Here is a 22933-nt window from a genome sequence, read left to right as displayed (position 1 = left end):
GCACGTTTAGTGATATTTTCACAGTTGCGGTCTTGACTAGTCTTGAAATAAAATGCCGAGTCCTCAGCGCCCGAGACCGAGACAAGACCGAGACCAAATGCGGTCGAGTCCGAGACGAGACCGAGACCATCAAAAAATGGTCTTAAGACCGGTCTTAAGACCAAGACCAACTTCGAGTACCACAACACTGCCTCACAGTTACTGAAAATGTTAAAGTCTGGGCAATGAGAAAGAAAGAAAGGGAGAGAGAGAGAGAGAAAGAGAGAGAGAGAGACAGAGAGAGAGAGAGAGAGAGAGAGAGAGAGAGAGGCTGGTTCAAAACGGTCCCTACAGGAAAGTCCAAAGCTGAAAATCATTGTTGATCAAAAGTAATGCAATGAGGAGAAAACTGCCCTAAAGGTAGACATGGCATAAAAAAAAACAATGATACCGTTGCTAGGATACAAGAGAAGCTGCGGTCGCAAGTGTATGATCCACAACAATGACTTTGATAGACCCTTGGCAACCGAGACGCTAACGTCAAATCCAATGGTCATTCTGTGGATGTGCAGCAAAGAAAATAATTTCCTCATGTTGCTGTTTTCAGCAACTTGATTTACAATGTTTTTTTGAGAAGACATTTGTTGTGAATTGGCACTAAACAAGTAAAACTGCACTGAACTGAAACAGAGCATTAGAACATCAGGTTTTTCATGCTGTAGCCAAGAAGGACAGCTGCTTCAGTGACAGACTTCTGCATCCCAGTCGCACAAAGGAGCGTTACTACAGATCCTCCCTCCCAGCAGCTGTAATAAACTCAATCAATTGTGTTTACGACCCTGCTGTTGTTTGCAGTTTCTTGAAAGTAGCATAAATATACATGTTATTGTAAGTACTGTGGTTGTCATTTTCTGACACCAAGATTTGCTTGGCGATCTGAACCACTGAGCATCGTACTCGACCTGTTGCAAGACATAAACTTTTTCAGAATGTGATTAAATTCACTGTTTTCGTCTGCCTCTGAAACCTGCAAACAGGAAGACGTTTCGCTAAAAAATAAGCTTCTCTCCCACCTCTAATTAGCACTGCCAGAAAAGAGAGAGAGAGAGAAAGAGAGAGAGAGAGAGAGAGAGAGAGAGAGAGAGAGAGAGAGGGGAACTTGGTAAAATCTAGAAGAGAAACTGAAAAAAAAAAAAGCTACAGACCAACTTGACCTTGAAGCACATAAAAACCCCAGGATGACTTATCAGTGCTCAAGGAAGTGGAAGCCACACCATGTGTACAGAAATGCACAATGGCTTTCAACTCATTTTGTTCCAATAAAGATAAGACTTGAGATTATTTCCAGCTGTAGAGGATGCATCTAGTACGGTACACTAAATGTTTTGGACCGGGACTGTGGGAGCAGACTGGAAAATTGATCACCACACAGTTTTCGACAAAAGGGTCAGCAACGAGAACGAATTTTGTAACTATCAGCCTCGCCCCATTTTCATTTGATGTTAATAATTAACCAGTCCTGGAAATGAATGCACATTTTACTCGCATTCGTACACAGCATTCAAACTTGACGTTTTTTTTTCCCTCTGTATTTCTAAACAAACGTCAGCCGTGACACACCAAAAAAAAAATAAAAAATAAAAAAATAAACGAGCCGCCCCTCCAAACAGACCAACGCCAGTCACATTTCCATGACTCGGGCGTGAATGACACTGCTTTAAAGACGGAGCTCCGGCTCACATTCCGAGATCCTTTCGCTGCGTTTCCCTCCTTTTGACCACAATGAGCCTTCTGTTGCAGTGCGACAGCGCTGGGATCCCGTAATGTCAGCCAGAGGCAGACCAGACAGCGATTCACTGAGCCAGAGTGAGAAAAATTGTGTCTGGGTTTGATTATGTGGTGAAGTGGCCTGCGGATGGGAACAAGGGGCAGAATGTGTTCAGAGCTCGGATGCCAATTTAATTTCTTTGGGGTTTTTTGTTTTTATGATTTTATTCCCAGGATTTCCCATAATGTATCGCATGGGCACAATCAAATGCATCTTTAGATCCTAGCTGTAGGATTGTATGATTCTGGTGTTTTTGGCTGAAAAAAAGAATGTGTAATCATCGTCTGTTAGTTATTATTTCATGCATTACCTTGTTTATTGTACCTTATTTACTCATACAAGCTTGTCTTACAGCTGTAACTTTATCACAGCCTTCAATAAATAATTATAAATACTAACTATGCTTGTGTACAAATATTGCAGAGGCAATAGAGGTAGAGGTATTTAGTCTAACTCACTTTTTGTAGTATATAATTTATGACCTACCTTGGACGTGTTTACTGCCTTTATTTGCTGACACAAGTGTTTTACGTATTATGTTGTCAGCTCACATTTTGCTGATAATCTCTCAAACTCTTCAGCTCAGGAAGAGGAGCAGTAAAGAATGCGCCTTTTTATCGTTTTCAGCAGGTCTGGAAAATGCCCGGATGAAAGTCGTGCAGTTTGGTCCCTTTTCCGCTGAGCTGACTCATATGTGGCGAAAACATCCAATATGGCTTCCCGCTGCACGTCCAAAAATGGGAGCAGGTCAACCCGAGGTCTGCTGGGTGTCAGGTATGCACAACCCGGTTCTGAAATTGACCTAGCAAAGTCAAAGTGTATTTAAAAGCCTTGGTATCCGGTTTGGCTTTTTTTCGTACTATCATCATTCAGCTGTTTCATGATGACATTTGGAGAACTGATGATGTTGCATTATACCATGTGAGGTGGATCCCATGACATCATTTATCATGGGATCCTTTGTGCTTTATGATCTCTTTGGTCTAATGTGTACCAAACCTGACCTGAACCTTCAAAGACACATGAAGGCAATTACAAAGCCAGCCTTCCGTCACCTGAAGAACATTTCCGGGATTAAAGGGGCTAACGTGCCAGCAAGCCGAAACACTGAGTTCGTTTACATAAAAGTTGTAATCCCACTTGTTTGAAGCCACTTTTGATTCCTAGTATCTGGAACATTAATCAACATATTTGATGTATATTCTGTTTTGAAGATGGCATTTGACAAAATGTAATGTTTATTTCATGGTTTTCAGGTGTAAAGCACTTTGAATTGCCTTGTTGCTGAAATGAGCGACACAAACCTGACTTGACTTTGATTGTAGTATGTGAAAACTTTACAGCTTTCTTCGGTATTCAGGAAATACTTCCATCCAGAATTCAAAGTACTATTAAAATCATTTACTCCATTATAAAGTGACTGTGGAAATTTTGCCAATGGTGGTCATAAAGACGGCTGAGTGACTCCTCTGCCTTGCATTTTCGACGTTGTGTCGTGTAACTTTATATCCACGATGAGCACTAACAAAGCCTCCCCTGGTGTTCACTGTTACTCTAAAGCAAACACGGGGGCTTGTCTCATTTAACCTGGGAAGTGAGGCATGTCGGACGCTTAACAACCATTCCAAGATAAAATGATCTTTTCAAGGCTGAGCTGAAGCTGCCGAGAAGACCACGCTGAAAAGAAGGCGGGACGTTTCTGAAGACATTTCAAAAGAGGCCGATTGTCTGTTAATCTTCCGTGTCATCGTAATAAATCATGTGGTGCCTCGGTGGAAACTGAGCACAAAGATATATTTGACCCTACATTCATGGGTGCTATGCGTGTACGACTAAGTGTCGGCAGACCTCATCAAGATCTTATCCGTGCAGCACAGATGCACAAACCACTGTTGATGAGAAGATCTCAGCTGAAATGAAAGCGGACTAAGATAACGCTGGGCGATTCAGGACAAACATGAGTTAGCATGCTATGGCTACCGAGGCTCCAGGAAACACAGACAGAAAACACAGCTGTCTGAAACCAACGTTTCTCTCAAAACATTTTGTCAGGCTCAGTCTGAGATTTATCTGATATGAGTACTGACTAAGAAACATCAATCATCATGGCAAAAGAAAAACTCATATATTTCTCAAAATTTTGGGAAACGCTCGTACTGAAGAAGTAAAATCCATTGCTGAGATCAGACACAGACGTGAAATGGCAACTTCTTTTTAAATTCAGTTTATTTATTCAATACCAGTTAACCATAAGCCATCCCAGTGGGATAAAATGATCAACTATCCAACTGGTCTTCCTCAGTGGTTTTTAAACTGTGCAGTGACAAAATATTTCCACACGACAGACGTACAAACGTATGGGGGAAAAAAACAAACATTTCCACTCCTGACAGTTTACGTCACCTGGCGTATAAGAAAAACACACACACACACACACACACACACACACACACACACACACACACACACACACACAGCTCTTTCTACCATCCCCTCCCTGCACTCACACACACATTTTGGCATGTTTAAAAAAGCCACGCATGGAAGAGTGATGTCATTTCAATCTCCTGACAGTTTCAATGCTGTCAGTAGGCAGACACAAACAACAACGAACATTTCACACAGAGTTCAGTAACAAGCAGCACCAAAAAGTTTCTGTTCTCTCCATTTTCTGAATTAAGCCTCCACAGGAAATAGCTGACTCCACAGTTACTTAAGACAGCCTTGTGCCCTGATTAGCTTGTGATTTGATTTTTTTTTTCCTCAGAGTGCAGTTTTCACCAGCAGTAAAACCAAAGAAAACAGGACTCGTTAATTTATGACTTTATGAGATGAAGACAATTACAAAAACATATGAGGTGTATGCATTCACTGCACATCCTTTTTAACTGCTTGTGGCAAATCAGATTCTCAATCTGTCATATCTCATAGGTCAGCGATTTCAAGCGAGGATCAGGATCGAAATGAATGGTAGCATAAGGTTTTCATCAAATGTTTACGGGTTAAATTCCACATGAGATTAGGCATTTTTATAGCAAATTATCTCTGACAGTAGAAATAAACACATTTTTTCACATGATGAGTTTATTTCTAAACTGGTTGGCTTACTCATAAAAGATGCAAGTGGAAATGAAAGAAGTGGCGCTGCATTGGGTGAATAGGTGTACAAATTGGTGAAGGGGTGAACTGACCGGAGCCTGGGCATCAAATGACAACGAGGGCGACTTTCGTAATCAAAACAGCCATTTTGTCCTCAGTCCAGCTAAATAAAGCTTGTTTAGGGCAGCAAATGTTACATAATAATTATAATTTGTATAAATATATACTAAAAAAAATGTGTTGTTGTGTTTAGGGAACCATCATTTTTATTTCTAAATTTAGCATTTTTCGCAATAACGTGGGTGGATAAAGTTCCTTCTGTGGGGATGTTATTTGTGTAAAAGAAAAAAAAATCCTCTAAAGTTTTTGTATTTGTGACTAATGTTTGTAAACTGTGAGTGTTAAAAATTAAGTTAATTCTGGTTTGGTCTCATGATCTTTACCTTTAAAACTGATTCTAATTCTGAAAAAGCACGTAGTTTCCAACCTAATGACCAAAAAAAAAAAAAAAGACCTAAAAAATGATTACTGGTTGTTTTGTGGATATCTAGTGCAATTTTTCCATCAAAAAAATCTAAGCAAAAAAAAAAAATACTATCTTTTTTTGGTTTTTTATTGCTTTTTGCCAAAGTTACTGAGAGCCACTGGAAAGTCCAAACCCCAGAGCCACAGGTTGCTCACCCCTGCTCTAGACATTTCAAGGGCAACTTTCTGAAACTCAAACCGAGCGTCAGAATGGAGAAGAAAAGGGATTTGAGTGACTTTAAACATGGTACGGATGTTTATTCCCGACATGCTGGTCTTAGAACTTCAGAAACTGATGATCTCTGGGGATTTTCACGCGCGGCCTTTTCTTTCCTCGTTGACGTTCGAGGTCGGAGAGGAAAGGGAAAACTGGCTGAAGATGACAGAAAGGCAACAGCAGCTTAAATAACCACTTATTACGACCAAGGTATGTAATAAAACAACACCCGGTGCCACTTCCTTCAGCTAGGAGCAGAAATCTGAGACCATAATTTATAATGGCTCACCATAGTTGGGCACTATAAGACGGAAAAAACATCGCCTGTTCCAAGCAGTCTCAATTTCTGCAGCAACGTTGCCATGTTATGGTCAGAGATTATCTTTAACGAGATTGAGAAAATTGTTAAAAGGGAAGTCCCTTCAAAGCGTTTGCTGACGATTTCAATGCTCAAAGCTAGGTTCAGTGTATTTTAATGCTGATTGCTAAGAAAATTATAAAAGTTAATGGGAAGAATGAGAAGTCACCAACCGTAACTGAATAGAAACAGAGACTATAAAAAGGTGTGTGATGGGGAAAATGACTGCATCTTTACAGATGAAAGTGAATCTTTTCAACCGGAGATGGAACATGATTAAAGTACACTTCTGTCTTTAAAGTATACAGGTGATAAAAAGTTTTGGAAAAGAGCTCCAACAAAAGATCTCAGGCAATCTTCTGCTTTGAACTGTATAAACTTAGATAAAGAGTTAAACAACACGACTGCATGGATCCATCATACCATGCATCAAAGATCCAGGCTGGTGGTGGCGGTATCGTGGTACAGGGAATATTTTCCAGCTGTACTTTGGGCCAATTAGCACCATTTGTAATTTTGTTTTAAACACCACAGACTATCTGAGTGCCAATGCTGATCAAATACATTGTCGTATGATGGATACACCGTACCACAAAGCTCAAATCTTCTCAAAATGTTTTTTTTTCAATGGGATGAATTCACTGGAGAGCAATGACCTACACAGTCACCAGATCGTAACTTAGCAACTTTAAGAAAACGTTGAAGATTCAGCCAACAAATCGGCACAAACTGTAATTTTATCCTTTTAAAATAATATAAGGTACTTCTGAAGGCATGCTCTTCTGATTAACACACACTATATGTTTTAAAAGAGATAAACATAGATACACAACCGGTTAAACAGCCTTGGTTACATCTTATCAGTGTGAAATTCAAAACAATCTGCTGCTAACATACAGAAAAAAAAAAAGTCTTTCCACGAGTGATCTGAAGTTCGGCAGCTGTGGTTTATTCAGATAAGCTGTGCTTTTCACTGCTTGAACCTCATCCACAACCACAACTCTTACAAAGCCATAAAGATCCGCTTTGCCTAAAAAGCAGATCTGACTGGAGAAGGTCACTTTGGCAACAATTTCAAGACAGTTCACAACTCAAAACCTTGGCTGAAAAGAGCTGGGCGCAATTAAAACTGTGCGGCGTTATTCTTGTCAAGTTCTAAAAAGTCCCATTGATTCTCTTTAAACTCATATTTTAATTTAAAGATTTGCTTTCTAATTGTGTGACTATTTTTATAGAAAGGGTTTGCAAAGAAAACGTAAAGGTACACGACTAAAATAGATCATTTTGGAGACTGTCTTTAGTTTTGGTTTCTCCATGCGCACAGACCGGGACATTAAGACACACAAACTTCATTGAAAGACTCACCCAAAATCAGCAGCCCCTTGCCAAACCCCATGTCAGAGGCAATAAATAGATCCACACAGGAGATTTCTTTCAGATCTACACGAAATATCAATGAGCTTCAATTCAAACGCAAAGACTGGCTCCTCTCACAAAAGCTTTCGGGTCGATTTGTAGTCCGAGGGTCATGGAGATCCAAAAACAGAGGAACTGAAGAAACGAAAACCCCTCCTATAAGATAGGAATTACTAATAAGGCACTAAAAACAGTGAACGCTCACCAGCTTTCTTTCTCACTGATTCAGACTTTCAGTCTGAGCACACTCCTCTCTCTCTCTCTCTCTCTCTCTCTCTCGCTCTCTCCCTGTGATTCCCCTCCCCTTCTCTCTCTCTCTGGTTTTTTTCTGCCTCTCTTTTCCTCTCTTTCTCTAATCTCTGCGGACCTGTGTCCCTCAACAACGCTCTGTCTCGATCTCTTTGTCTTTCACTCCAAATCCTCTCCTTGTGAACAAGTTTCTCACTCTTGTCGTATCACGTTGCACCCACACTCACACTCACACACACACACACACACACACACACACACACACACGCTTTCACAATATCCTCTGCTGCTCCANAAAAAAAAAAAGTAGTAGGGTGGGAGGATGTTGGGGGGGGTTGGACAGAAATCAAAAAAAGAGCGTGATGACTAACATTTAATCTAAACAGCTGCTGCTTAAGAGTTTGAGAATTGCCAGTAAGTACTCTTATATCCGCTCACATTCTCCTCTAACTTCTACTCTACTTCTCCTCCCTCCCCCTTCTCTGCTTTTTCCCTGCTTTCCCTCGGCAGCATTCAGCTCTTCACCCATTTTCCAGTGCCTGCATTTTCTCATCCCCCCCCGGGACACAAAGAAAGCCGGCTGCAGACGGATGTAGGGGTTGACCTCTGCGAGGTTTCTCTGGTGTAGATTAGAGAAGGGCAGCTGGGTGGAGAAGACGACACGATGTGGTAACAAAACTTAAAACTGTCTTAAAACTTAGAAACCTGCAAATCAGTCCAACTCTGGTATTTTAAAAAAGTAGTTCAAGAACAGCAAAACCGATCTTTAGCCTTACAAGCACCTGGTCAAGTTTATTTGTAAAGCACGTTTCGGTAAAAGCGCTTTACAGCATTAAAAACGTACAACAGCGACCGTTTATGAAACAAGAAGTAAATACGACATTTTGTTGAATCCCATCATCCAAATCATCAAGCAGATACATGAAATGAAATGTGAGAAATGTTGACTCATGTTCCACTTACCGGTGCTGCTAATCAAAGGCAGCTCTGAACAGCTGGGGTTTAAAGGAACTCAGTGTTTCGACTGTTTTGTAGTTTTCTGGATGTTTGTTTCACATTAGAGGAGCACAGAAGCTGAATGCTGCTTCTCCAAGTTTGGTTCTGGTTAATGTACCTTGCTGCTTAGCTGCTCAGTTATTTATTGACCTTCTTATTGACGTTTTAGGCAGACCTGTGAAGACACTGCCGCAGTGATCAACTCAACTAAAAATAAACACGTGTACGAGTATCTCTAGATCTTGCTTCAATCCTGGAAATGTCCTTCAGGTGACAGAAGGCCGACTTTGTAACTGTGTTCATGTGACTCTGAAGGTTCAGGTCAGAGTTCATCACTACATTCAGATTTCTAGATCTCTAGTTTCTAGCTGTAATAAATGAAGCCATTGTGCCGACTCTAGATCGCTCCAAAGATAATAACTTCCGTTTTATTTCTGTTCAGCTGGAGAACATTATGGTGCCATTCACTGATGTCATTGATGGCGTCGCATTTACTAATACCATGATTAGAATTACTCATTGTCAGGATCTGTACAAAAGCCTTAAAATAACAAATTTTATGCAGCTATGGACTTCCAGTGGCTCTTGGAGATTGATCTTGTCTTTCTTACCATCCTCTGCTTTGTGTGTGGTAGACAGATACATAGGGGTCTTCATCATGCTTTGATTGGCACCGTTGCTTTAAACTTTTTGATCATTCCTCTGACTCTAGATATCATTTTAGGTGATTGTCCAATTTCTCCATTTCTTGATTAAGAACTTGGTGGTTTAGGACATTTCCTGACTTTTTTTTTTATGAGTGCAATTTTCCCTTTTTAAGGAGTGGCTAAGAAAACAAATTGTCTCCAGATAGCAGGTGTAAAACCTCCATTCCTCGAGGGCTTTTGTCTCTGCAACATTTCACTGTGTCTCTTCATCACTGACTCATATAATTAGGTCATTAGCAGGACTGACATAACTCCTACAGTCATTTGTTTCACATGTTTTGGACTTGAGACACCAATTACCCTTGCGCTGTCATACAATACATAGAAACAGGAAGCTCAGTTCAACTCAATTCAAAAATACTTCATTAACCTCAAAGGGAAATCAAATGTTGTTGTAGCTCATTTTACAGCTTGTTACAGGTTTGTTCAAAAACCTTTTGCTGTAGAAGGTAATCGGTATGGACAGGAAGTTCTCCTGTAGTGGTATTTAAACGCCTGGCTTACAGTCTCTGCTCTAATTCGTCCCAAATGTGTTCTGTTGTGTTGCAGTCAGGATTCTCTGCAGGCAACACAAGTTCTTCTATATCCGTCTGCTGCGCACAAGGCCTCTGGGCTATTGGCTGTAGAATCTGGTTCTACCAAATTGTATCTCTTTTTCTGAGACGCAGCAACGGCCGAGAGCTGTGCAGTAAAATACTTTTGGAACTTGGGAGTTGCAACTTTCCAAAGAGTTACAGAAGGGCATAGAGTTATTAGTGGTTGGTTTGAGTTTTACTGGTGAAAATAACAGCATTTTATTTTTATAAAGGAGGAAAGAGGTTTTTGGTTCCCACTCTCCACCAAACTGTAGGCTACTAGTCAGGCAACTTATCCCATCATCAGCGCATATAGTTGACATAAACAAGACCAGCAGTCAAAACACACACACATAACACAACCCAGGGGAGAGTCAAGGCTCTAATAATAAGGCCCATTTCATGGTTCGTTGTCCAGTCATGAGAAAAGAACGGGGAAAGTGTATACCGTAAAAGACTGTGTGGGTTTTCTGAGTCACTGTGCAGGTCAGATCATTTTGAAGATAGCTGCTGATGTCTACATGGCCTGCACCCACAGTGACACATGCAGAGATAAAATATCTGTGAAAGATGTGGAACCTAAAACACAAAGACTGAGTCAAACCAGAAGTAGAAGAAGAAAAACAACAACTGGTTTTAACAAAAACACTGAGAGGAGGCTTTGGTACATAACCTAGAATATTTAAGTAGCTGTGTATTGCAGACTTCTGCCCAGGTCCCTCTTGAAAATGAGATCTGGATCTCAGCGGGGTTTACCTGGTTAAATAAAGGAAATAAAAAAAATAAAAAAAAATTTAATCTCTATCACACCAAACTGTTAAAAAAGGTATAAGATATAAAAAAATAACTCAAACTTCTTTCCTCTTCTCCTCCTCGGCCACTTTAATGACTTTAATCTCAAAATCAACACAAACACAAGACAAACCACACACAGGCACCAAAACACATGGTCGTAATTTTATAAGCAGCCCTGCTGCAAATTCAATTTGTCACCACCTGAAAACATGAACCGCAGTATGAAATACAAAAATAAAGCTAAGCTAGCCAGCCACACACCGCCGTGCTTCTGAAGTCTAGCATCCACATATAGGAGCATTTATAGCAGGAAGGAAACCGTTAATACCAAGTGATGAGCCCAGGGTCCATTTAGTTAGAAGATTTTGGGATTTTGCTCATAAATCTTTGCGGTTTTGGTCCTTTTTAAAACAGTCCTTTATGCCAAAAGAGTATTTATCTGGAATCAATTGAGTGTTAACATGGATCAGACTGCATCACACTAACTTCACATAGTTTGGTCCCTTTGTTTCCCCCTTGGCTCGATTGCTGATAACCAAACAGAAAAAACGGGTGAGGCTGGTTTTAATGTGTGCAAATGAAATTACACGACAATAGCAGAACTACAGTAACAGCTTTGTTTCTGTTGCTGGGCTCACATCCAGGACAGTCTGGCACATCTGAGGCAAATCACAGCCAGCCACATTTTCAATTTTTGAAAATAAAAATAGAAAATATGCCTCAGGATTGTTCCCAATTGTTTGTTTTCCCACAACAAAGTGCTGCTTAGAATAAACTGGGCTTCCATGTCATCAGTAAGTGAGTTAATGTTAAGCTAATTAGCTTATTGACGTGGGAAAGACAAATGGGAAAAATAAAGAGAATCTATATTGTTTTGGAGTTTTTTTCACAGTGCCCTGCAAACAGCATGGCAATGGCAGCCATGCTGTTTGCATTACATCCATTACTAACTTCATTGAAACTGAGTTCAGTGAATTTACGCAGGTGCCAAATTGGGAAGTAAATGAAAAATGATACCCAATTTTTAACATTTTGCAAATAAAACAGTGGAACTGTGTTCAACTCCATTTGCCCTGATACACCTAAATAAAATCCCACATCTATGGACTTGACATTTTCCTCCCCATTTGATTGCAAAATAGCTGAATCTCAGTCAGACTGACTGGAGAGCTTCTGTGAACATCCAAGTCTTCACATAGATTTTCATTTGCGTTTGGCACCGTACTTTGACTGGACTGTTCCAACGCGGATAGCTTGAGTTACATGAAACTCTTGATTGGCTCTCTGAGGAACAATATTCTTGACAGGCAAGCTGTCTTTGAAAGTTTGCACTTGTATTTTCAGTCCTCAGATAGCGGTTACTTAGTCATGATGGAGTATTTTTCATTAATGGTTTTTCAGGCTTTCAAAGTCTGTTTACTATTCGTCTAACTTGTTTAGATTAGAGTGGTTTTCCTTCCACGTCATAATCTTGCACAACTCTGAACTGGTGTAAAAAAAAAAAAAAATAGTACATTGAAATTTGCTGTTTATTTTATCTGATAACTTCATTTTTTAAATGAACTTTACCTTTTTTTAACCTTTTATATATAAAAAAAAAAAAAAAAAAACTTTGATGGAAATGTCGACTGTGTTGAGAAAGAATCACGAGAAATGTAAGTCTGGTTTGGAAAAGAAGTGGAGGCAAAGTCAGATCAAAGCACCGCCGCAGCATTTAAAACCGGGTGAATTATTGTTTGTTATTAAATGGTGAAACAATCACCAGACGTCTGGTCTTTGTGAAAGAGATACTTTGGCTCCTCTATCGAATAATCTTTCCAGAAGCTGATCAATAGTCCCAGATGGCTGTGGTTTATTGACCTGTTTGTTTGCTTGACATTCTCTTGTTACAGTCGCCTACAGAAAGTCAAACCAAATCTAAAGTAACTGCCCTTTTCCCTGCTTCCTACTTCAGATGTTCCCTGCTCACAAAACTGACAGGAGAGAGTGAACCTTTTATAACTTGTGCATCTGAAAAAACTTCCTTGATCAGTTGCCCTTCTGGTTTGGGTTCAGGAAATAAAACAATCTGCTGCGTATGGCAAACTGTCCATGTCGCCTATAACAGGTGGGGAGTTTTAAAGCTGTTTGATTGTTGCAAACTGTCTGCTGATGCACAATCCTACTTGAAGAGCCATAAATATGCCTAGCTATGTGTGAGGAGGACAAAAATGCTTGAAGATACTGTAAACAACTAAAAGAGAGATAAGGACGTGTGGACTCACATCATGACGTGTACCGTTTTCCCCCCCCCAGCCCACCAACACTTGTTAGAGAGGAAAAAGGTTGCCGTTGTCATGGTTTCTGCGCTGTGTTCACAAACAATCTCTGAAGCGTATAAGGAAGTCGCAGATTAGAGTTTCGGTTTGGTGCAGCTGGTTCGCTTTTTTTCAAGTCGAGCCGGTTGTAGGCTTTCGGGCTCAATGAAAGGCCACCGATGTGACCAGATTTCGTCGTCTCCCTCTGTCCCCTAACTCCTCCTTTGGTTTCACATGGCCTCATGCTGTCTTGGCCTCCAGAAGCATCATCATGACTCCCTGTCATCGTTTGTCTTCGTTTTAGTGCAGACAGAGAGCCAGACGCACGGAGACAAACGGAGAGACACATGGAGACTCACAAATCATCCACACATGCAGGCAGGAAGAGGAAGAGTTTATGTTGCTTCAGCATCTTCGGTAAACAAGAAGCAGACGCACCACGTGTATGTATATATATGTGTGTGTGTGTGTGTGCGTGTGTGTATACGTATATCTGCATGTAGTCAAGTTTCACCTGTTTAGATTTGTTTGTGTCTGAGTTTTAATGACTTGTCTGGATCTAAGTCTGTATCTGTTCTCTTATGGGCTTCATATGTTCCCATATGGACAGATCTAACTAGTGTGTGTGTGTGTGTGCGTGTGTGTGTGTGTGAGTATCCGTCGCCAGTAAGCATAAATCCCACATGCTTTTAACTGACGTCTGTGCAATGTGATCATCTGTCATCTGAACGGAGGAGCTGTGTGGGAAAAATGTGATCTGTCAGAGGGAGAATGTTATTTATACAAGTAGCAGTTTGAACGGTTTTCAGGAGTTTGTGTGGGCAGCCCTCCATGTACTTCTTGATGTGATTTGCATGTGACAGCGTGATGCCTTGTCACTTGATTAAGACAGTTGAAACTGAAACTGTGGCTTTGCTGCTGTCATTCACCGGACCAGCTTAGCAGTGAGCTAATCTAAAGCAACCCAAGAAGAGGAAGCTACATGCAGCCTGGGACAGGCTCTATAAAGGACTTAAAGGGGCAGTAGCCCAGGGCCACCGTTTTTTTTTTCTGGGGGGGGGGTGACGTCCCAAAGACTTTTCTTTTCTTTCCTTTTCTCTTTATTTACTTTAGTCATAAAATCATTGGATCTCACGTATGTTTTAGTTCAACTGGACGCAGACCAAAAGCGTGAACTCTTGTCCACCGACAAACCAAGGTCTCGGTCTGGTTGGATGAACTCTGCAAAAGCAGGAAGTGGACTATTGCGCAGGGCACTCTGGGTAAATACAGCCAAAATCAATGCACCTCTTGCAAAAAATGACTTGAGGTCTTTTACCAAAGGCAAAAGAGAGATCCTACAACCACTAAACTCTGACGCTACCCCAGTTTAGCGTGTCTTCTTCTGAGGTTTTTGTGTTGTTTCCTTCAGTGGTTTTTGGTGCAGCGCCACACAAGCGAGAGGGGAAGCGGGGGGCGGGGAGCAGGTCTTCCGATGAATTTGGATTGTTGGACACAATGCGGCGTGACATCAAACAGCACCAGCCGAAAATTTAACAAATGTTGCCTTTTTGGTCCTCAATCAAGCCGAGTCTACTGGACTATCAAGTATGAAAACACCCTTACAGTGCTTACCGCTTCTTGAAACAAGAATTTCTAACACAAAACATTTCACAAAACAAATACTTTTATATTCTTCAAGTACCGGCATTGTATTTTCTGGTACTTTAGGGTGAACACTAGACTGGACTGGTAGCTCTGGAAAGTTAAATCCATGAAAATGTGGTGTTTTCACATGAAATATGTGAAGGAACCCTGTGCTTGATTTTGCCCAGATACTGAAAAACAGAGCAGCTTACTGTAGATTAGAGTGTGGAGGAGGAAGATCTGGACAGCTCTGTTATTTAATCAGTGTCTGAAACCTCTAAACAGTTCGTCAGGAGCCAAACGGACAAACCCCTGTTGTGTGTGCCTGTTTAAGGCACTGCAACAATTCAGACTTGAAAAAGTGATTTGCTTATGCTGCTTGAACTGACCCCGAATTCCTCAGGTTGAATTAACTTCTGCACGTTATCTGGAGAGGTTTTCCTTATTCATCTTGTAAATTGCTAGATTTCGTTAAAAGTGAACATTTAGGCTTCCAATATTGAAGACTTTAAGGAGATTACAGGGCAAAAATAGGAGATGAAGGCTCCGAAGCTCCTCCAGAGCTAAAAAAAAAAAAGGTCAATTTATAAATTTTTTTTTTCTCCCATACTTCAAGAGAAATTCTTCATTTGCCACAGTAAATCACTGGATTATGCTTTTGGTACATTTTTCTATAACATTCATCTTGAATTTCCAAAACATGAACCTTCAGCTGCTTTCCATTCATGTGACACGACAGCTAGCTGGCGCAGAACTGAAACTTGCTGAGCCACAATCCTGAACTGACATAATCTATGTTTGCATCATTAAGTTGTTCAGCGTTGTAGGTTTCACAACTTTTATCTATCCCATGGCTCATGTTGCCTATGTTTACATCAGACACTCTGCTAACATTGTACAAGTTGCCATGGCACCAGATAACCTCAGCGACAATAAAATTATGTATTTTTAAAAAGTTATGATCACACAAATGGTTTCATTGGTATCTTTGGTTGTTAGAGAGTTTACAGACAGGCCACATTATTTATAGTTCCTGTTCTTAAAGACAGATTTGACATCTGGCTGTGGCTCATGTGAGCTTTCAGACGCAACCATCAAGAGGGAAAAGTAAATTTTCTCCAGCTGCTCGATAATTCTTTAAAGAAGAATTCAATATTTACTCTTCACACTCTACTTAATGATTAACGCAGGGCTCTTTGGCAGTCTGCGAGTTGCCTCAAAACCCGTTGCATCGCAGCAGAAGCACCGTGGAAAAACTCCGGTAGCAGATGTAGAAATATATCCGAGCCCTGAAGCTGGCAGGACGCACACACTCCCTCAAACAGGATCTTTCCATATGGAAACACATCGAGGGGACCGTAATCACTCATATTCAGTTGCGACTGGCATCCTGAAAACAACACACAGATGTGTTATTTAATGTTCCCTCCACGAGGTGCAGGAGAGTCAAAGCTGGCAATCCCCACAGCCCCCCTTCAGTAACCACATCCTCCTTCGTTTCCTGTGTCCTCGTCGCTGTCTATTTTTCGCTTTAGCACCATCGCCGTACCTACGTGTGCGGCGCGAAGCGGCAGAGTGTTCTTTTTCCACATTTTACATTACGGTCTTATTCTGAATTGTACTAAATGAATCTATTTCCTCAGAATTCTACACACAAAAATCTCCACATTATGACAAAGTGGAAAAAAGTCTTGGATTTCTTTGTGATTTCTTGGTTTTCTATTTTTATTACATTTGTGCAAATCTCTAAGCCCTTTCTTCTCCACATTGTCATTATAAGATATTCATGTGTAGACCTTTGAGGAAAGAGATTCATTTAGGACAATTCTGAACGAAGCCGTAACTTGACAAAACATGAGAAAAGTGAAGCACTGTGAATACTTCGGTAAAGATTTTCTCATTTTGTCATGTTGCAACCACAAACAGCTCTCGCCAGTGAAAGAAACATGCTACCATGGTACGATGCTGCCACCACCGTGTATTGCCATGAGGTATCAGTTTCTAACCACCAGTTTCTATCCATGCTGAGCAAAAAAGTTCAGATTTGGTCTCCTTGGACCACAACAGTCTTTTGTTCTACATTTTTGCACACGGGACTTCTACTGGCTTTTTTTTTCAACTTTGGTTTTCTTGTTGCCACACGCATAAATATTAGATTTACAGTTAGTTGTCATGGCGACAGGACTCATGCATGAGCTCTCTGCTGTGTACCTTGGTCTGCACGATGTTGTTTGTTCACCAGTGTTCTCTAACAAACCTCTGAGGGCTTCACAGAACACACAAGTCAACAATATTTAGAAACCAGGTGACTTCTGAAAGTAAATTAGATGGACTGGACATATTTTAGCGATGTCAAAGCAAATTGTTGTCTGAAATCCTCACATTAATTTCCTCCTATTTCAGAATTACGCACCACCAAGTTAAATTTTTAACTTGACAGGCAAAAGTTTGAGCTATCTGAATGATCTTTCCAAGATACGTATTTTAAAACAAAATTAACGTTTTTGAGTCTCCAGACTAGCGGCAGCAGAAATTAGTAAACACCTCGTGGAAAGTCGGCTGAGCTCTTCATAGAAACGACTTCTTAGTTCAACACTAGCAAACGGCCAAGTGGAGAAACATTGCCATGAGGTGCTGAAGGCCAAACGTCGGAAAGAGCAGGAGCTTCTCAAAGAGACGGAGACCCGATTTCAAGGCGTTAAATTGTAAAGTCACATTTCTTTGAAGTTGCGTTTGACATATACAGCAATCTTATAGCGCTCTTGTAAAATATCACTATCTGCCTCGAAAATACAACATACTGCCCCTTGAAGGCAGTTAACTTTATTCACTTTCTATTATATTCAAAACAGTTAGAGGGGGGGTGAAAAGAAGAGAAAGCTGGGTGTTTTAGGTGTTCATCACATTGTTTCGGTTGTTTTCTCTGTTCAGTTGAAATGTACAAAATTTCAGCGCAGATGATTATATGTATGACAAGTGTGTGTTTAGCAATCGTACAATGTTATGTGCAATGGTCAGAGCAGTCCAAATTACCGTTCTGTTTACTTCTCTTTTCACTGCCACTGTGCGAACACAAACATTGCTAAACACTCGAGGTGTGCTGCTGCTTTACAAACGATGCACAAACATTCATTTGCAGTTAGCAAGCGAGAAGATGTGTGTAGGGCTGCGTCAGCCACGTATGATGTGTGCGCCTCACTCACTCTGATGCTTTTATACCCTGTATTTTTATCCCGGAGCGTACGCAGCTCCCCGCCACACCTCAAGTGGCTTTTCTGCGATGCCACATGAGCCGAGGCGTAAGCGCACACTCGCAGCTGCGGTTTCAGCTCTGGTAGATTTCTTAATTTAATCTGCAAGAGTTTCACAAGTTTTTAAAAGCGTGATTTTTTTTTTCTTGTGTTTTTTTTTTTGTCACTGATGTTCTTTGACACAGGAAGAAGAGACGGGTAGTGAAAGCATCAGTACAGTTGGTTCATAACACAAATTGAGGACAGGCCTTTTTGTGTGTGTGTGTGTGTGTGTGTGTGGGTTATGAGTTCAAAGTGAAGCAGCAATAATTACAGGGGATCCTGAAAATGGCTTATGTTAATGTTGCCTTTAAAAAAAAACAGGCAGAGTACCTTTAAATTTATTTCACATGAAGCTGGTTTCATCATTTCGACCAATCTGTGTCGCGTTCTCCTGGTAAAACTTTACAAAGCTTTCTCAAACAAGCGTGTATCTCTTGTGAGTTTCCATGCAGAGAGATTGTGCAACACAACTTAGAGTAACGCCATGCAAACAGACATTTCTCAGCTTCCTTTGCAACTCTGTGAGAAGAAGATGTGTGATAGAACAACAGCCTCAAATGAGAACTGAAAAAGCAGATACAGCAAAGTGTTGAAGCTCGCATTTGATGCTGCAGCAGCTGTGCATACTCAGACGAAACTGCCCATGGCAAGTACATCAAAGTTGAAGTTTGCATTAAGCTGGGTTGAAGTATTACATTTGGAAAATTCTCCAGTCTTTTAGGGGTTTTATTTGTTTTTGAAGCTTGCCAGAGCTGGCAAAACCACAATGGGCATAAAACCACAATGAGGCACAGGATCTGACGATAGCTGAAGTAGTGAACAAAATGTGTAGTTATGTATATCAATTCATCTTCAAGTCAACTCTGACCAGCTTTCTTCTCAGTGTTGAAGAAAAAGCGATTTGTCGTGCGGATGTCGCTTTGGGGTTTATGGCTGCTGTAAGCTGTATGTCCACCGCACCCATCTCTACTTTATGGAAATCTGGTGGCTGTGAAGCGCAGTGAACTCTTTTACTGTGTTCAATAGGGCAGCTTTGGGACATCACACGTTACTGTATTAGAAGTGCCAATCCACAAAACAGTGACACTGTGGTCGTAAATGGAGATGGAGAGTATCTAAAAAACTCACACCATTACACCATCAGCCTGAACTATTAATACAAGGCAGGATGCTTTCATGTCAAATTTTAGCTGGAATCAATACTCATAGGGCCACTTAACATTTTCCCAACCTTTTATACTTGGTTTGCATGTCTCAATAGAGGCTCTCCCAAACTTCATCGGAAGTGTTGAAATCGCCCCTCGCTGTCAAAAGTTGTGTCATCTTGTTCACAGGGAACAAGGGAGGTGTCCTGCTCCCTTTCTTGACACCAGGCTTGGGTTGAGCTATTTGGGTGACTGATCATAAGTTTGTTGTACAGAAATGCGCTCAGATAGCAATGTTGATATTTCACTTCAAATATTGTAGTCTGCCTGTAGGTTTAGCAATGGCAGTGAAGGAAGTGAACAAAGTGTGTTGGCCACACTTCCAAATATTGACTTAACAAAAACAGACCATTCCTGTCTGTTCGGCTCGGCACTGGGAATGGTTGGGTGGGCAGTGGGGGACGGTTTTTTACAGTGCGGATAATGTCCGGTAACCTTCAAGCTGAAGGTCCACACCTTCTGTTCAAAGCAAAGCGTAGAACATGAGGCTGGTTTTTACCAAAAAAAGTCTGCTCCTACAATCCTTTACTACTTCTGTACATGCAAGCGACATGAAAACCTTTGAGGAACGTTCATCAGATGCAATGAGGAACTATGTAGATCTGTAGGATTCTTCACAAAATACCTACAAAGATTGCTACATGGCTAAAAACTCTTGGACGGAAATTGCAAAGTCACTGTCCGCAGAGGGGGCTGTTTGCAGAAAGGTGTACTCTCACCTATACGCTTAGGGTGTGACAAAGGGGTGCCCCCTGGTGGTCTGTGTCATGTATGAAAACTGTAAGCGAATATGATTGTTTTGCAACCACATGACCTTTGTTTTTTTAACAGAAGTGGATCACAGTGTGGTTTTCTGCTGCTGCAACACATGTTCTTCAAGGTTGGGCATTCAGAGACGATGCTCTACGTAGCTTGACTGTAAAAAGTGGCTACTTGAGCTACTGTTGCCTCTCCCTCATCCCACAACAGTCTGCCCTTTCCTGTCTGACCTCTGACATCAAGGCATTTTCTTCCACACAACTGTAGCCCACCGGATATTTTTTTGTTTTAGAACCATGTCCTGTAAACCAGAATATCTGGTTAAATCAGCTGGAACCAAGAACATCCTGTCTATAAACAACAACCACTAGTACATAAAAAGTCAAAGCCAGTCAAATCAGCTTTTCCTAATTCTGGTTCTGTATTAATAACATTTTATACACCACATTCACCATCACCAATCCCATAATCTATAATCAAACCCAAGCTGGACTACACATGGCTAGAAACAGAAAGGAGCAACAATTTAAAATTACTTGCTTTCTTACTGATCTAAATTAAGTCATGTTCAGTTTAGCATGGTCTTTTTATAAAACCATGTTCATGCTTTGACTTCAAAATATATATTTTTGGCAAGCTTATGACCGACTAGGTTTGGACATGTATATTTAGACGCTATAGAGCATTTTTAAACCAAAGTGGCTTCAGAGCGGCGCCTCGCTCATAATAACAGGATGCAGTTCTCTGGTTTTAAGTTCACAGTTTCCATTTAAGGACACACGATATTTTGAAATCTAAATGTATTTTGTAAGCAGGTTATTAGTCAAAATGTATTGGGTCACAAAAATACACATCTCTGTAATCTAAGGTCCAATTTTAACATGATACTAAAAGGCCATCTATATGTAAATTTATTTTGTTTTATTTTAATGTTTTACTAAAAACGAGAAGGGGGGGGGGAAGCTGTTAAAACAGAGGAGACAGGATGACTCAAGCTGTGAAACTACAAGAGCAATCTGTGTAAAAATATGCACATGTGGGTTCTGCGGATAATCAGTCATTATAGGGTTAGAGTTTGTTTACATTAGAGACTGATAGTTTAGATTTTTAATTTCTCCATATATAACAGTGAACCTACATGCAGGAATTTCTCCCAGTGAAGGCATTTTCCCCCCAGGGAAAGCAGGAATTACCGGCCCTTCCTCTCTCAATAATTCACTTCATTTACATGAAAGGATTTTTTTTATTTATTTATTAAAAGATTAGCTTGACGGACATATTGCTGCCGCTTCCTGTAGCACCAGGTAGGAACAGGAACATTTTCCCTGACACAAATATGAGACCAGACAGAGCCGAGGCGCTCTGCTCTGGTATTCATCACGGCTCTGCAGCCGAGGCAGAACAGGAACTCGACCCATCTGCCTACCTTCATCCGTCCCGAGAACACTGTTGTTCCGATAAAGCGCCCCGCCGTAGCCTAGCCGAGCACAACAGGTGGTAACCAATGGCAACAGGCTCGAGCGCGCCCCCACCCCGCTCGCTCTTCCCCCACCTGTCACTTCCTGAGGAAGCTCCTTCCTCATTGGTTCCTTCCTGAACGAACAAGTTGGACCGAGTTCATGAATGTCGTGGCCCTCTTCAAAACCAGAAACAGAGATCTTGGCGATAATAAATCTCCGGAAGACAAAGAGTTCTACTCTCACCTCTTCGGCAACATGTTATTATTCTGTGAAATGTGTGCGCTGCCGGTAAATCTTTCAGCCGAATAAACCTTTTGCGATGTTTGTAAAGGTGTGACAAGCTGAGTGAGTGCGTGCGCACATCTCCTCACTAAGACGTCATCTGGAGGGATAGTTTTCTTCACAGCAGGCCCCGCAGGTTAAAGAAGAAAAAATAATAATTCAATCACATTTAAGGAATTGATTTGCCTGTACAAAATGTTAAATGCCTGGATTTATTCCAATCTTCAGCGTTTTCTTGATAAATATCTCTCCAGACATTCTGAGTATTGGTTTCGATAAGATCAACACTTTTGTTTATAGTTTTTTAATCACATTTTGGCAGCTTTATTTTTACTCTGTCTGCATTGCTTAGCTTAGCACAACTGCACGTTGTGAATATAGATGGATAGAGAATAAAAGGTTTTATTATGTATGTCTATCTAGAGGAGCTACAAAACCTATAATTTGTCATCTACTGCAGTACCTTGAAAATGTTTCCTTTGAACTCTTTCACATTCTTCACCCTGCAACAAACTTCAATAATTTAATTTGGATGTAACTGTAACTATATTTTTTGCAAATCTGTTGAAACTGTGACTATGTCGTGAAACTATGGTATGATGCGGAAATCTGTGGGGGGAAAAAATCTCTGCCTTCTGCGAGGGCTCCCAATTCTAGAAGTTAGTACATGAGGATGATTGACAGCTCTAAGACACGCCTCCTGGCTCTGACTGGTTGTTTTTGGTTGATGCTGAGGAACAGATTATCTGTCTCAAAGCATGCTGTCATGATATGGTGACATGTAAAATAACATTGTATAAAAGTCACATAAAAAATACAGTGCGTGGCAGAAAGGTGAAAAGTATCCAGTAGAACAATAACAGTAAACATACGATCAGAGTTACAATGAAAAGTTTTAGCTCAAGGCATGTTCATGTGTTTCAGTGGTCTAGTCCAAACCCGGTGTCCGGTCAGGTGTGCCACATGAATCAGCTGAGAACAAGAACAGACCTAAAGCTTGGACAGTATGGTCAAGCTCCAGACCTAAGCCGAGATTAAAACAAAATCTGCAGCAAGACAGAAGAATTTACGTTCCGACTTCCTGCCCATCGAATCGGATTGAGCTAAACATTTTAGTCTGCAGATGTGCAAACGTGGTAGAGAAATAACCCAAAAGACTGACTGCGCATCAACGATCATTTTAGCTTTTAAATCTAAATCTTTTTTTATTCAGAAAGCACGTTAAGAAAGCTGTTTGATTCACTAACGTGCTGCACAGTATGAAAAC

At 40.8% G+C, this 22933-nt stretch overlaps 1 protein-coding gene across 2 annotated transcripts in view; it reads right to left on the bottom strand.

The window, feature by feature from the left end:
* The window catches only part of LOC103154145 (adhesion G protein-coupled receptor E1-like), a 38700-nt gene extending 17172 nt beyond the window's left edge, over nt 1-21528 (bottom strand). The window contains exon 1 of one of the 2 annotated variants that reach the window (XM_016662497.1): nt 21351-21528. In XM_016662497.1, coding sequence (XP_016517983.1) covers nt 21351-21507 — 157 coding nt within the window. In that variant the 5' untranslated portion in view covers nt 21508-21528. Of the gene's footprint in view, nt 1-7371; nt 7849-21350 lie in introns of those variants that run through there. The other variant, XM_007575329.2, reaches the window with a different exon arrangement.
* Nucleotides 21529-22933: the final 1405 nt, after the last annotated feature.

This window comes from Poecilia formosa, unplaced genomic scaffold, assembly GCF_000485575.1.
Source record: "Poecilia formosa unplaced genomic scaffold, Poecilia_formosa-5.1.2 Scaffold375, whole genome shotgun sequence".
In the NCBI taxonomy this organism is placed as follows: domain Eukaryota; kingdom Metazoa; phylum Chordata; class Actinopteri; order Cyprinodontiformes; family Poeciliidae; genus Poecilia; species Poecilia formosa.
Note: the sequence above shows the minus strand (reverse complement) of the source record. Positions and strands in the feature narration are given on the sequence as shown.